The sequence below is a fragment of the Pleurodeles waltl genome, chromosome 9 (assembly GCF_031143425.1).
Source record: "Pleurodeles waltl isolate 20211129_DDA chromosome 9, aPleWal1.hap1.20221129, whole genome shotgun sequence".
Taxonomy (NCBI): Eukaryota; Metazoa; Chordata; class Amphibia; order Caudata; family Salamandridae; genus Pleurodeles; species Pleurodeles waltl.
Window position 1 is genome coordinate 458,710,318 of NC_090448.1, and position 15,270 is coordinate 458,725,587.

The 15,270-nt window shown below is 44.4% G+C and overlaps 1 protein-coding gene across 3 annotated transcripts in view; it reads left to right on the forward strand.

The window, feature by feature from the left end:
- PPP1R13B (protein phosphatase 1 regulatory subunit 13B) overlaps nucleotides 1-15,270 on the forward strand; it is a 411,799-nt gene that overhangs the window by 324,119 nt on the left and 72,410 nt on the right. For all 3 annotated transcript variants that reach the window (XM_069207265.1, XM_069207264.1, XM_069207266.1), the window contains 3 exons: nucleotides 2,149-2,903; nucleotides 11,124-11,261; nucleotides 11,349-11,482. In XM_069207265.1, coding sequence (XP_069063366.1) covers nucleotides 2,149-2,903; nucleotides 11,124-11,261; nucleotides 11,349-11,482 — 1,027 coding nt within the window. The remainder of the gene's footprint in view (nucleotides 1-2,148; nucleotides 2,904-11,123; nucleotides 11,262-11,348; nucleotides 11,483-15,270) is intronic.

Sequence of the window (15,270 nt, forward strand, 5' to 3'; positions counted from 1 at the left end):
AAAATAATAAATCTTTGTCATCACAGTGCTTCCAGTGATTCGATCAGTTAAAGGCAGTACAGGCTCCCCCAAGCATCCTCTTTATATTTGCAGATTACACTTTACATTTTCAGATTAACTTGTAGCGCACAAATGCATTTCTTTCAGACAAGCAGGCACCCGGGCAGGAAGGCTTGTTTAGCTGTCTGCCGGGCTTCGGTTTCACAGCACAGGACACTCCCTGAATGACACTCCAGCTGAAGCATTTTAACTATCAGAATGAACCATCCTTGGATGGTTGTCTTTTTCCAAAACGAAGAGCAAGCTTTTTGGATTCCATGCAGAATTGAGGCTGGGGAATACCTGATTTCCTGAACACTGAAGGAAGCCCCATAAGGGGTATTCCCGCTTAAAGTCAAGGACATGGACCTGTTATCACTCTCAGGGCTGGTCGGGCGACAGGTTGTGGTTGTTGTTGTGGTCTTACTTTTGGGTAGGTCAGTGTCTAAGAAGAAAGTTAAGCTGTCCAACTGGTCCTTCTCCCACCCTCACCACCTGAGAAGTTGCAAGAATGTCAAGCCGCCCACAGTCTTTCTCCTGGTCAGCTGCCAAGGAGTCTATTCCACATCTGATTCTGATGCACCCTGAGTTCCCGGGTCTATCGGCGATGCCACAACAAATTGAGATATTTAAGGAGGTCGTGGGTTGCATCTTGCAAAAAGAACAAATGATTGAAGGAATGCGGAGCAAATCAAACGTTCACCAACCGCCCACCCCCCGCCCGGTCACAGACCTGGCTTTAATCCATCAGTTTTTTTTGCTCAACATGCAACCCCAGTTTGGACGCAGTCATATGCAAACCAGTCTTGACCCTGCTCCCCATGGGAACAGTTCAGTCCAAACTGCCAGGCCAGGTCCTCCCTCGACTGGAAACAAGCATACTAGGACCAGGTTTGGAGTATCACCCATCTTCAGCCAGGCTAGGTTGAATCCAGAGAGCACAGGACCAACATCTGGGCATACCCTTCCCACGTAGGGTGACAAAAGCAAAAAGAACAGATGATGGGCGGAATGTGGAACAAATTAAACATTGCCCCTGTCCCAGATCTGGGTTTAATCTATAAGTTTTTTTGCTCATCATGCCACCACAGTTTGTATACTTTTCTGAGCTCCTAGATACGGCTTTAAACCGTTTGACTTTTGTAGATTTATTCTATTCCTCACTTAAAGGTAGTATGTTTTATCAGAATGGAACAGGGCTAATGATTTACGGGCTTTCTCTACTGATTAGCCTTTACTTGCTTTTCATTTGGAAGGATATCCCTAAGTGTGTGTGGTATTTATTGCATCTCTTAAATACTGTCACTGTTTGGTGTGGTACTTGCTTGGTATGGTAAATGACTATTATTTGGATTTTGTGACGTCCGAATAAGGCATAATAGTGATATTGGTATTTACTGCATAGGTTTCTGCAGGTTTGCCTCTTTTCTGTCAGGGGAAATTTGCAGAGATGCCCATAATTACTGCATGTGGTAAAAAACCATACTTAGGGTATGTCCCTCATGTAGTAAATACTGCACAAATTGGAATTCAGATTCCTTCGTGACTATGGGGAACCATTTTGCAGAGCAGCGGTGAATTGTTGAATTCTGTCCTTCAGTCTCAGATGTTGGACTTAGCTGTTTCCGATGGATGTGAGTATCAGGCCCTCTGTGTCCTTTTTCACCTCCCACCAGCTTCATGTGTTTATAACTTTGTAAGGTTGATCACTGGCTGCTGTTTACTTCATTGGAAACTGGCTGTCATCTTTGACTGTAACTTGGAATATAAGCTCATTATTGCCTGTTGGAAAATCTTTTTGTACCATCAATGTATTAATAACTGCACAGAACCATGCACGTGTAAAGTAAATAACGTCACTACAAAGTAGATGATACATTTTTGTTAAAATATTCTGTTTTCTTTGCAATTTTGTATCTATTGCCATGTGACATTTAATAATAACTTTGACGTATGTTTAGGTCTTATTTTTGCCTTATGAAAGATTGCATTTGTCTGTTTGTGACTTGGATGTTACAAGAACCCTGCAGTCCTAATAATAAAATACGGAAGAAAGTATGAGAAAGTAAAAATGTGCCCCTGAGTTTTTTTCTTTTATTTCTTACTTAGTGTATGGAAAACCTGTGCTGCAATCTGGTTCAGCCACCTCATCACCACTACCTTTCCTTCATGGATCTTTGCCGATACATACGCCACATCTTCAGAATGAGAGTTATGAAAAAGATTCCGAGCCAGATTCAGTTCCATCATCTGGTGAAAACAGCAATGTTGAGAACATTCCTCGTCCTCTCAGCCCTACGAAACTTACGCCCATTGTGCATTCACCCATGCGGTATCAGAGTGATGCCGATCTTGAGGCCCTGCGGAGAAAACTGGCTAATGCTCCACGACCTTTGAAAAAGCGCAGTTCCATCACAGAACCAGAAGGCCCTAGTGGCCCCAACATACAGAAATTATTATATCAGCGCTTTAATACTCTTGCAGGAGGTATAGAGACGGCTCCTTACTATCAGGCAGGTAATCCAGAGGACTTTATGGGTATCCTGGCAGATGTTGATAATGGAAATACAAACACAAATGGCAATCTTGAAGAGGCAGTTTCTGTGCAACCTCCTGTACCTGCTCTTCTTCCGGAACCCGAACCTCCATCAGATGCTAATGACAATCAGTTCCATCCCTTTAAAACTGAGGAATTGGCCAGTAACGAAACCATCAATGAGGACTCTGAAACAAATGAAGACAGCAACAATAACCCTCCTGCTACACCACCCATTGATCAGTTACCTAGTCCTATTCAAGAGGTCATCACTCCAGTTGAAGATGAAGTGCCACCTCCACCTGCTGTCCCTCTGCCAGTCCCTCCAGTAAGTATCTACCATTAGCTAATATCTTGTATGGAGGCATAGTGAGTGAAGGCTTCAAAACAGTTATGTTTCATTTTACAGTTGTAGTGATAATGTTTCCGATGTAAACTTTGATATTTTTGCAGCTCATAACGATCTAGAACAAAGAGAATGTAATATTCCTGGATTCATGTTACATAGGATTGCAGCTTCAGTTGTTAAATTAATCGTACAGGTAGAACAACACAATCTTAGCTTTTGTGAAACATGGTAGTCAGTAGCATAATATGTCTTAAAGTGCATTTCCACTGCTACACAACATAATTGCCACAGAAACAGTAATCTGCCCTTACCCTCCCAAAAATACACTACACACTGTGGCACTGTTTTGAACCAGAAAGACGCTTTCTGCTGGAAAGATATTGTAGTCCACCCATTGGCAAGGCAAGCTTTCCCCCCCGATGTAATTACATGCATATTTACTTCTTCATCCTTTTCTCTTTCTAACAACCTAGGGCCATTGCTTGCATTAACTTAAAAGCATATACTTTAAATCTGTATGTTAATTATTTTCAGCTAAGAAGCTTCATGGGACACTCCCATGCGTTACAATTACTTACAGTGATAGTGTTTCCTCCACTGATAATCCAAAGGGGTTGCAGAATGGAAAGAACTAACTGAACTTTCCTTAGCCAGTTAACTGTTGGTCAGCTCTTTCTTTGTTTTGTCGGAGGTATTTTTTCTTTGGGGTGGGCAATATGTGCAGTATTTTTCTAGGGTAATTTATTTGTTTTTAACATTATTGATGGTATATTTGCTTTTATTAATTTATACTGTACATTTTGAGCCATTTTCAGCAAAGTCGTAGCAAATACTATAAACTGTAATACTGGAGTGGGTGGAGCGAGTAACTAACATTTATTTTTCAACAGGAGCAGTAGCTAAATATTGTTGTGAAACAGCTACTGTACTTGATACTGTTCTGGTGCTCCTTTACAATTATTTTGTGCAGCCAAGTAGAACATCAAAAATAGTTTTAATTTTAAACGCTGGTTCTGTTTGTTCCCTCTAAATGTTACTGAAAGAGGATACACGTACCGTTGAGAGCACTAAAGTTAATTTTCTTAGCCACAACTTTTTTGGATCAGTAGTTGGAAATTAGCTATGTAGGCTGCCATTTCCCTCCCTTCACCTTTTTTTCTAAACCTGTTTTCACCAAATATAAAATGCAGATTTTGTTTCATACTTTTATAGGAGAGAGAGTTTGGGAATCCCACAACTTGCACAGGAGTGTGAAAATGTTCTGTGACCAGTAATCTAGAACGAAATATGCATACACTGTAGGGGTTCAACACATGGTGCAGAGTAAGATTTAGAACCCTTCCAGCACCCTGAAAATGCTGTGAAATGTGCCTTTGAGAGTTTTTGTGCATAAACTGATGTATAAATCAAACGTTATGACAAAGTAGACAAGACCTGTGAAAGATATTGAAGCTAAAGTCTTGTGACGGTTTGATTAATCTGTGTTTTTGCTACACGCCACTTTAGAGGCTGTGTATCTTTCATTACATGTGTAGCATTGACATACTTGGCAGCAACTGAGTTCTCTATTGAGCATTAATGAAGAAGATTAGAAAACACTTGGTGGGTAGGTGTTAAGGTGGAACACTTCAGTGTGGCAGTAGGAGCTAGAAGATCCCTTACCAATGCCAGATGAGGTGCAACTTAAAGAGTTAGGTCTTCACTCTTTCATGAGCAGGAGAAATGTTTGAAATGTGGGGACTTAATTCACTATCCAGAGCTCATGTTGGAAAACCTATGCATTTAGATTCTTCCATTTATTTTTTATTTATTTATGTATCAGCTGGTACATTGTTGGCTCATGGAAATGTTCAGCCTTTCTTCTTACAAGGGCCATGTTTGATTATGATTTAAGTTGTCTTGGAAATTAGATTGTTTTAGAGTACTAGCCAGTGTAAATTTTTTAGGATGGAGCTCTATGGTTTAATTTCCCATTAATAAAACAAAGTAGAGTGTGGAGCGCATCCTTTGGTGTAGAATCAATCAATCAATCAATTAGTATACTTGTAAAGCTTGGCTAGTCACCTGATAGGGCCTCAAGGTGCTGGGGGGGGGCTATGATTGGGGGGGCCAGTAAGTGAGTGGTCGTCGATGAACAGAGGGGATCAGGTGAAGAGCCAAGTTTTGAGGTCTTTTCTGAATTGCAATAGAGTGGGAGAATGACCTTCCTCCGGGTGTGGCCTTCCAGATGTGTGGGATGGCGGCGAGGTTGGTGGAGCGGAGCTGCCTGGTGGGCGTGTAGAAGTGGAGTCTCTGGTCGAAGTATTCTGGTCTGGCATTGTGGAGGGCTTTGTATGCATGCGTGAGACGTTTGAATGTAATTCTCTTGTCTATTGGGAGCCAGTGCAGGTCTCTCAGTAGGGCGGAGGTGTGGCTGTGTTTGGGGGCTTTCTTGATGAGACGGGCAGGGGTGTATGGATGCGTTGCAGTCTTTTCCGTACCTTGGTGGTGGGTCCGGCATAGTGATCGTTGCCGTAATCCAGGCTGCTACTGACGAGGGCCTTGGGTGGCTGTTCTTTTGGATTTGGTTGGGATCCATTTGAAGATCTTCTGGAGCATGCGCATGCTGTTGAAACAGGCGGAGGAGACTGCGCTGACTTGATGGTTCATCGAGAGTGCTGAGTCCGAGATGAACCATCAAGGTTGCGGGCATGGTCGGTGGGCGCCGGAGCACTTCCAAGAGCAGTGGGCCACCAGGAGATGTCTCAGGCTGAGGGGTTGTTGCCGATGATGAGAAATTCTGTTTTTATTTCGGTATTTAACTTGAGCCAGCTCTCCTTCATCCAGGCGGCGACTGCCCTCATTCTGTTGTGGAAGTTGGCTTTGGCTGTGTGCGGGTCGTAGGTAAGGAAGATGATTAGCTGAGTGTCGTCGGCATATGAGATGAGGTTGAGTGCGTGGTGTCTGGCGATTGTGGCTAGGTGGGCCATGTAGAGACTGAAGAGAGTGGGGCTCAGAGAGGAGCCTTGCGGGACGCCGCAGATGATCTTGGTGGCCTCTGAATAGAAGGAGGGTGGGGGGAGTCGGACTTTTTGGGTCTTGTCGGAGAGGAAGGAGGTGATCCGTTCCAGTGCCTTGTCTCGGATGCCGGAGTTGTGGAGACGAGTCCGTAGAGTGCGGTGGGATATGGTGTCGAAGGCGGCAGACAGGTCGAGGAGGATGAGAGCCGCGGTCTCACCCCTGTCTAGGAGGATGCAAATGTCTGTGATGGCGAGGAGGGCTGTCTCGATGCTGTGGATGCTCTGAAAGCCTGACTGTGAGGGTTCCAGGATGATGTTGAGTTCGATGTATTTGGTGAGTTGTCTGTTGACAGCCTTTTTGATGACTTTAGCTGGGAAGGGGAGTAGAGAGATGGGCCGGAGGTTCTTGAGGTCGTCTGGGTCTGCGGTGGGTTTATTCAGTAAGGGCTTGATTTCTGCACGTTTCCAGATTTCTGGGAAGGTGGTGGTTTCGAAGGAGCAGTTGATGATGTGCCGTAGTTTGGGTGCAATGGTGCTGCTTGCTTTGTTGAAGATGTGGTGGGGGCAAGGATTGGAGGGAGAGCCGGAGTGGATGGAGTTCATGATGTTGAGGGTTTCTTATACGGATATGTTGGCCCAGCAGAGTAGGTGGTGGGGGTTTGGAGGAGCTTCAGTGGTGGATATGACGGTGGTGGGCATGGGATGGTCCTGTGTTGGGAAGCTGTCGTAGATGTCTTCTATCTTGCGGTGGAAGTAGGTGGAGAGGTTGTTGCTGAGTTCTTATGAGGGGAGGATTTCCCTGGAGTTCGCTCTGGGGTTGGTCAGTTCGCTGATGATCGTGAAGAGTTCTTTGCTGTTGTGTGCGTTGTTGTTGATGCGTTCCTGGAAAGCGTTTCTCTTGGTGGTCCTGATGAGTTGGTGGTGTGTGTTTATTGCTTTTTTGAAGGCTTCATGGTTGGTGGGGGGTCTTGTCGGTACGCCATTTTCTTTCAAGGCGTCTGCAGTTTTGTTTGGACTCCTTGCGGGCGGGGGTGAACCAATTGGCTTTCATTTATGTGCGTCTGTTGGAGGGTTTGTTGATGGGGGCTAAGGTGTTGGTGCAGTCTGAGATCCAGTTGAAGAGGTCCTGGGCAGCTGTGTTAGTGTTGAGGTTGTCGGGGGTAGTGGGGTTAGGAGGGTGGAGGGAGAGTTGATGTGGCTGGTGAGTACCTCATCCTTGGTGATCTTGTTCCAGCTCCTGCAGGGTGGTAGTTGAGCGAGGTGTCGGTCGGGGGATTTGCTGAAGGTAAAGTGGATACAGTGGTGGTTGGTCCATTGGAGTTCGGTGATGTGGCTAATGGAGATGTGGTTGCTGGCGGTGAAGATGGGGTTCAGTGTGTGTCCTACGGGGTGGGTGGGCGAGGTGATGAGTTGCTCGAGTCCAAGGTTGGCGAGGTTTTCGAGCAGCGTTGAGGAGTTGTTGTCATTGGGGTTCTCCAGGTGGAAGTTGAGTTCCCCGAGGAGTACGTAATCCTTGGAAGCAAACGCGTGGGTGGTGGTGAGGTCAGCGATGGTGTTGCAGAATGGGGAGGGGGGTCTGCCGGCCTGTAGATGAGGGTGCCTCACAGAGTGGTGTTGGGTTTGGTTCCAGTCTGGAAGTGGAGGAATTTCATGTTGGTTGTGGAGTTTTCGATGCTGGTGGAGAGGCGCAGGGACTCTATGTGGACGATGGTGATGCCTCCCCTGGGGCGCGGTTTGTGCGGTCTTTGCGGATGATGTTGTAGCCGTTTGTGATGGCGATGGCAATGTCTGGAGCCGAAGAGGGGTTAAGCCAGGTTTCTGTGAGGAAGGTGACGTCCGGGGATGTGGTGTCGATGAGGTTCCAGAGTCCGATGGCGTGCCTGTGGATGGAGCGAGTGTTGATTAGAATGCATCTGAGGTTGTGTTCTGCTTTGTGGGTCCTCAGGGATGGGCTTGAGTGACAGAGGGTGGTGAATTTGCAGTGGCGACAGGTGAAGGGTCCATTGGTGTTACTTGTTGATGTCTGTTTACAGTTGTGAAGAGTGCTGCTGACAAGTAGCGGTGGTGGGCGAGAGGTCCAGGGGTCCTGGCGCAAGTTGCAGTCGGGTCGCGGACGGGCACAGATGAGCTTGCCTAGGCGTGCCTCTGCCCCATTAAGTAGGGAGTGGGGGAGAGGACAGGTGGGAGCGGAAAAACGGCACGAAAAAAGGGGGACAGGGCCGCGGGGGCAGCAGAGGCGGGGAGAATGAGAGAGGGCGAGGCAGCATCGGTGGGGAGAGAGAGAAGTGAAAATGAGTGATAGTAAAACGAGAAAAATGAGGGAAAAGATAGAGGAAAGTGCAGAAGCGAAAGGCACAATAATAACAGCACACTCTGAGAAAAATGTGGAGAGAAGAAGGAGAAAAGAGAAAGGGGCAGAGGGCAGCCCAGCAGAAGAGCAGAGCTGTCCCACTAGACACCAGGGTTGAGTCACAGGGCCTCGAACTACTGACCGGGGTCAGAGTTCAGAGACAGACTGGCTTCACTTACTGGTGGAGCTACGCGGTGGCAGAGCAGTTCAGTGACCAGGTCATCTAAAATGGGATATTTCTGCCTTCCTAGTAGGGATGGGGACTTGCAGTATGGTTCTGAAGTTCTCCTTGAGAGGTATTAATTGACATTTAATGGGAGTGAGAGCTGGTACCAGGCAGTCTGTTTTTTGTTGGTGTGGTGGATTTTGAAGAAGAGATTGGAATCATGTGTGAAGCTGAGTGAGTTTTTGTTTGTTGCAAGTTGTGGTGTGAATCATTCTAGCTCAGTGTTTAATAGTGGCTCCCCGATTTACACTTGTTTGATGCTTTTGAATATGAGGGTAAATTGCACATTGGTTTGGTTCAACATGAGACAGGTAATTCAGGTTTGGATGAATTTAAGGTAGTCATTGAAGCAGTAAATTCGCCCCTTAGTAGGGAGTTTAAGGTTCTGTTGGGTGCCATCAGTATGGGACAGTGTAAGATAAATGTTTAGTATACAACTTGAACAGTAGACATCTTGGTTCTGCACTCTCATTATTCATAGTCATGCAAAAAAGTGTGGCTACCCATCTGCTCTTGTATTTGGATGACTACTGTTTTCTTCACAAGTTCTCTTACAAAGGGTAGGTTGGAGGCTGGTAGTTTATTAGGTCCTCAGAGTCTGAGTTTGCTTTCTTGAGCAGCTGGAGAATCTGTTCTCATTTGAGCGTCTTGGGAGATGAGTTGTGTGAGGAAAGCCTTTTCCATTAATGTTTTTTTTTATCATGGTCAGGTGGAGTTTGGCATCCTCCTATGTGATTGCATTGAGAGCTCTAAGGGTGGCCACCAGGTCTGTAGTTGAGTGCCTTGAAGGTGGACTGTATAGATATGGTACATGGTGGAAAGTGCGACAGATGTTTACTTTTTGTTGCTTGTTATATGTTGCCTTTACAATAAAGAATTAGTTGATGGTGTTGCATTTGTGAGTTCAATTGGGGTTTAGGCACATCTGGCAATGGTGTGATACATTGTGAACTAGCAGTGAAGAGGATTGCAGAGTTACGAGAGTTACGGTTTGTAGTAGATGTTTATGGTTTCAGTGATGAGGTTTATGTACGTGCACCCAATTTTACAGCTCTGTCTGGTATTTTGTGGCTTGTTTGTTGCCATTTCTTTGCCTCTGTTGGACATTTTGTTAGCAGTGAATTCTTAATGTCCTAGAATAGAAGAGTTTCACTTTTACAGATAGTCCTTTCATTGACGCATGAGTGAGTGAGTTGCTATTGAATTGTGATTGCATGGTGATTGATGTGAGAGCATTGCAGAAATGTGTGTTTGCCCACTGATTTGCAGCACAGTGAATGAATTCTGAAGTGGGAAGGGGCAGTTTGGAAGGGGCTTGCTTACTCCTCCAGCTGAACTAATTCAAGACTATGTAATCTGCCTTGACCCACAGTCATAAATTGTTCCCAGTGTTTTTTGTCTCTGAGACTTTGATGCTTGTTGGGTAGATACTGTTAATTGGTATGTATGTGGTGAGGTTAGTGATGTATTTGACTGAGAAAGTGTTACTTTATTTTGGAATCTAGATGAGGTTGAATTTGGTTGTTTGGGAAGGAGAGGTTGGTGAGTAGCTTGTGAAAAGTTTGGTGGAGGTGAAGTTTCCGAAATCTAGGTAAGTGCAGGACCATGATTGACAGAAAATCTTCATCAGGGTTAGTGTTTGCAACGTATGTGCTCAATGGTGTGATTTGCCTAAACCTATTTATGGGTGCACCGTGTTTCAGTGATGAAATGTGCATGTAGAGTGTGATGGTGGTGTTGGTGTCTCTTTAGTCAGCATTGTTGCATACTATGGATTGAACGTTGATGAGCAGTAGATATGTTTTGATGGTGCTCGCTTGTGTGTTCAGGTTAACGAGATGTGAATGAGGTCGGTGAAGGTAGGATTTAGCACTGATCTGATATGTTTGGGAGTTAATCACAAATTATTAGAGGTCTGCTGAGTATCAGTTACTTGTTGGCAAATTAGCTATTATGCGAAAGGCATGACTTCACCCTTTGCCTTTTATTACCAGCAAAACACTCAGACTCACGGTTGTGTTCGTTCATCCTGTCTTGATGCATGAATGAGGATTCTTCTGGCGATTTTAAGAAGGGGCATAGCAGACTTGTCCAGGAGGACTGGTTGGATTGGACTGCGGTGATAGATGGGAAGTCATATGACTTTGACCACAGCTTCCTTCTTCTGGTGGACGGGGTCCCCTAGAACTTAATTTTACCTTATAGGTCGAAAAGAGCAGTTAATTTGTTTGAAACTTCCAGGAGGGCGAAAAAATTTATGAACTTAACTGCTGCTGGCTTCTGGGTGGCAGGAGACAGGTAGGTGTGGTTTTTACTGAACTTAACCTTCTCCTGTTGAGAGGTCATGGGATGAGGAAGAGCAGAGCTACAGGTAATGTTGTGCCTCTGATATGAACATGCAGCTTGTTTACTTTGTGAAGTACCGTATGAGAAAAATTATTACTAAAAAGAGAATTCTACCTTTTGCATTGTTTAAATGTGCTCATGTGTATCAAGGAACCATAATGAAATCAACACATCTTATTTAACAAGAATAGTTTGAAACATAAATGGTGTATGCGTTTGCTTGCCTGCATGCATCATGATCATTCTGTGCCACTTTGTGTGTTTGCTTTTTAACACAGCCTAAACGCACCAATCTGAAGAAACCAAATTCTGAACGCACTGGCCATGGGCTCAGGGTGAAGTTCAACCCTCTGGCCCTCCTCCTTGATGCTTCCTTGGAAGGTGAATTTGACCTGGTGCAAAGAATCATCTATGAGGTAAATAAAGCAATGTAGCCATAGTATGTTATTGATTTTTGGCATTGATAGAACTGCTTACTTTAACTCCAGAAATATTCTCATTAGGTGGATGATCCAAGCAAACCCAACGATGAAGGCATCACTCCACTCCATAATGCAGTGTGTGCTGGTCATCACCATATTGTCAAATTCCTATTAGATTTTGGAGTCAATGTGAATGCAGCTGACAGTGATGGATGGTAAGTGTGTTGGTGTTTCGTATTTTAATCTACTTGAAAACCTGTGCTTAGTAGAGCTGTTGAGGCTATCGGATTATTTTCCATAAGCATGAGAGGGAATCATTTAAACCAATCCAATAAGAAAACAAGTTACTTACCTGTAACTACAGTTATCCAGTATTGGTATCTTTCATAAATACACATGCTTGAATCATCCTCATCGTCGAAGTGGGAGTCCCACTGTATCCCAAAAAAGCAGTAAGTAAGAATATCCATAGGTTATAATGCTAGCAAACTCAAATATATATCCTATCCATGTCCTTTTGTAAAAAAAGAAATAAAAAAAAAATAAAGCACTTGACTTATGACCAATCAGGCGTCAGCACCCTCTAGAATATTCCCAAAAAAGGCTCATTCCCAGAGATGTTCTAGCACCACAGTGAAGAGTATGTACTGAAAAAAAGGAAGGTCACCTTCAAAGGGGATTAGGGTGGGTCGCATGTGAATTTATGAAAGATACCACTACTGGATAACTGTAGTTACAGGTAAGTAACTTATTTTCTTATCCAGTATTGGATCTTTCATCAATTCACATGCTTGAATCTGAATAGCCAGCAGTACTCACAATAACTGTTATGCCCATAGTGGATGGTGGGTACGAGCATACATACATATTTCTTAATACATAGTCAAACAATAATTGCGCAGGTGTAAAAGCAATTGTATATCGAATGAGACCTACACATTCAAAGAGGCTCACCTTAGTGAAATAAATGAAGTAGGACCGCCTGTCCCACGACTGAATCAGTTCGTTGTGTCAATTCCAAACAATAATGCTGTGCGAAAGAATGTGTAGTCTTCCACGTCGCAGCTTGACATATCTTGTCTAAGGGGATGCTTTGAAATAGAGCACCCGATGTTGAAATTACTCTTGTAGAGTGTGCTTTAGGTCGGCTGGTTAGTGGTATTCCAGCCTTTGTATGACAAAATTGAATGGTGAATGCAATCCATCGGGCTATGGTTGCTTTAGTAACTCCTGCACCCTGACGACCTTGGCTGTAAGAGACTAGTAGTTGGTCTGTCTTAAGGAGTTGTTTAGTACGCTGAAGGTAGAATTTCAAGCATCGTTTGATATCCAGTGTGTGGAGAGTTCTTTCGGTCACAGTTGATGGATTCTGGAAGTATGTTCTCAGTATCACTGGTTTGTTAAAGTGAAAAGATGAAGGCACCTTAGGAATATATCTTGGAGTTGTTCTGAGAAGAACAAAGTTGAATGAGAAAGTGAGAAAGGGTTCCTTGGTGGTAAAGGCCTGCATGTCACTGACTCTCCTAGTGGATGTAAGTGGAAGGAGGGTTGCCATGTGAGATACTTCAGATCCGCTCTGTGTATGGGCTCGAACAGAGCTTTCATTAATTGCGAAAGGACAATGTTTGGTGGTAAAGGCCTGCATGTCACTGACTCTCCTAGTGGATGTAAGTGGAAGGAGGTTTGCCATGTGAGATACTTCAGATTCGCTCTGTGTATGGGCTCGAACAGAGCTTCCATTAATTGCGAAAGGACAATGTTTAGATGCCATTGAGGAGGCTGGGGTCGCACAGGAGGAAAAGTACGTAACAGACCTTCCATAAATTGTTTTATGAGCCTGGATGACCAAAAGGAGGGTGCATTTGCAGAGCGTCTGTATGAGGATATAGCTGCCAGGTGAACCTTAAATAAGGAATGTCCCAGCCCAGGTTTGGATAGAGCAAGGAGGTATGATATAATTTGCTCTGGTAGAACCTTTAATGGATGTACATTGTTTTGTTGGCACCATAGGCAAAACCTCCGCCACTTGAGTCTGTAAGTCTTGTTTGTACTGTGAGCTTGCACTCTGGACAGAATTACTTTACATTCTTCGTCAGTGTTCATGCCCTGGAACACATGGAACTCAGGAGCCATACATGCAATTGGAGAGAGGCTGGCTCTGGATGAAATATCTGACCTTGTCTCTTAATTACAAGGTTGTGCTTGCTGGGAAATAGTAATTGATTGGCCACCGACAGGAGAATTAGCTCTGTGTACCAATACTGTCTAGGCCACTTGGGTGCTATGAGTATGAGCTTGCAACAGTCTGGTTTAATCTTCTTGAGAAGTCTGGGTATCAATGGGAAGGGGGGTAAAGCATATCCAAAGATCCCGGACCGTTGCATTGAAAAAGCATTTCTCCACGGTCCTGGGAGTGGGTATCAACTGTTGTAAAATTGGCATTTGGTGTTCTCGTTGCTGGCAAAGAGATCTAAGGTTGGCCGCCCCCAGCATTGAAAGATCTTGATTACTTCCTTCTGATTGAGCTCCCATTCGTGGCAACTGTCGTCCGTCCTGCTGAGAGTGTCTACCAGGGCGTTGTTGATACCCGGAACGTGTTCTGCTCTTAGAGAAATCTTGTGGAGAATGAGTCTTTCCCAGAGAGATTGGGCTTCTCTCGAGAGGGACAGAAATAGTGTTCCTCCCTGTTGGTTGATGTAGTACATGCTTGTTGTGTTGTCTGTACGGATCAACACTTTGGATCCTGAAGCGGAGGAAGGAACGCTTTCAGAGTTAGAGATATTGCTTTTAGTTCTAACAGATTTATGTGCATTTTCTTGTGATAGTCCGACCATTTTCTCTGAATGCACATGTCTTGCAAACGACCTCCCCAGCCTTCCAGGGATGCGTCCGTTGTTATTATGAAATCTGGGATTGGCGTTATGAATCCCAGTCCTTGCGAGATATGGCTGATTTGGGACCACCACCGTAGGGCTTTCACCATCTTTGGTGTGATATTGATTCAATCTTTGCAGGATCCTTGAGACTGGATCCATTGCAGTTGTAATTCCTCTTGTAGTGGCCTCATCTTGACAGATGAACCAAATTGATTGATGAAGAAATCATCCGTAGAAGCGACTTGAATGTTCTCACTGAAATAGACTTTGTTTTCGAGATCGTGGAGCCCATGTTGGACACTTTTTGTTGTCTTTACTTTGAAAGATAAGCCTTGTTCTTGTCTGTGTCGAGTTTTGCCCTGAAAAAATCCATCTTGCGTGTTGGATGAGTAGATGATATCTTGTGTTTTACTGCCAGATCCAAATTGTGAAATAAGGCTATGCAGGCGTTGGTGGCTATGTAGGCCTGCTGTGTGGTTGGTGCCTTTATTAGCCAGTCGTCTAAATACGGGAATATTTGAAAGCCTTTGTTGCAGAGAGTAGTTGCCACAGGTTCAAGACACTTTGTGAAGATTCTTGGCGCTCACTTTAGTGCGAACGAGATACCTTGAATTGATAAAGGGCACTGGCTACGGTGAAACAAAGGTATTTGCGATGCTCTGTGTCTATGGGGATGTGGAAATATGCATCTTGAAGATCCAGCAATGTCATGTAATCTCCACTGTTGAGCAGGTAAAGGATATCCAACAGGGTAATCATACGGAAGGATTTTTTCCTCAGAAATTTGTTTATTTGTCTGAGGTCTAGGATCGGTCTCCATTCTCCTGACTTTTTTTTTACGAGAAAAAAAACAAGAATAAAACCCCAGGCCTCTCTGTTGAACAGGTACCTCTTCTGTCACACCCTTTGAGAGCATTTGAAATACTTCTTGCTTTAGCAGGTCAAGATGAAGTGAATTCAACCTCCCAGGAGGATGGTTTGGTGGTTCCGTACAAATTCTAGTGTATGACCTTGAGCCACTATATCCAGCACCCATTTGTCTGATATTATTCTTCCCCAATTCTGTTGATAATTTGAGATGTTTGCCCCCACTGGATTGGATTGTGGAAAGCATCAAATTGCAGCCG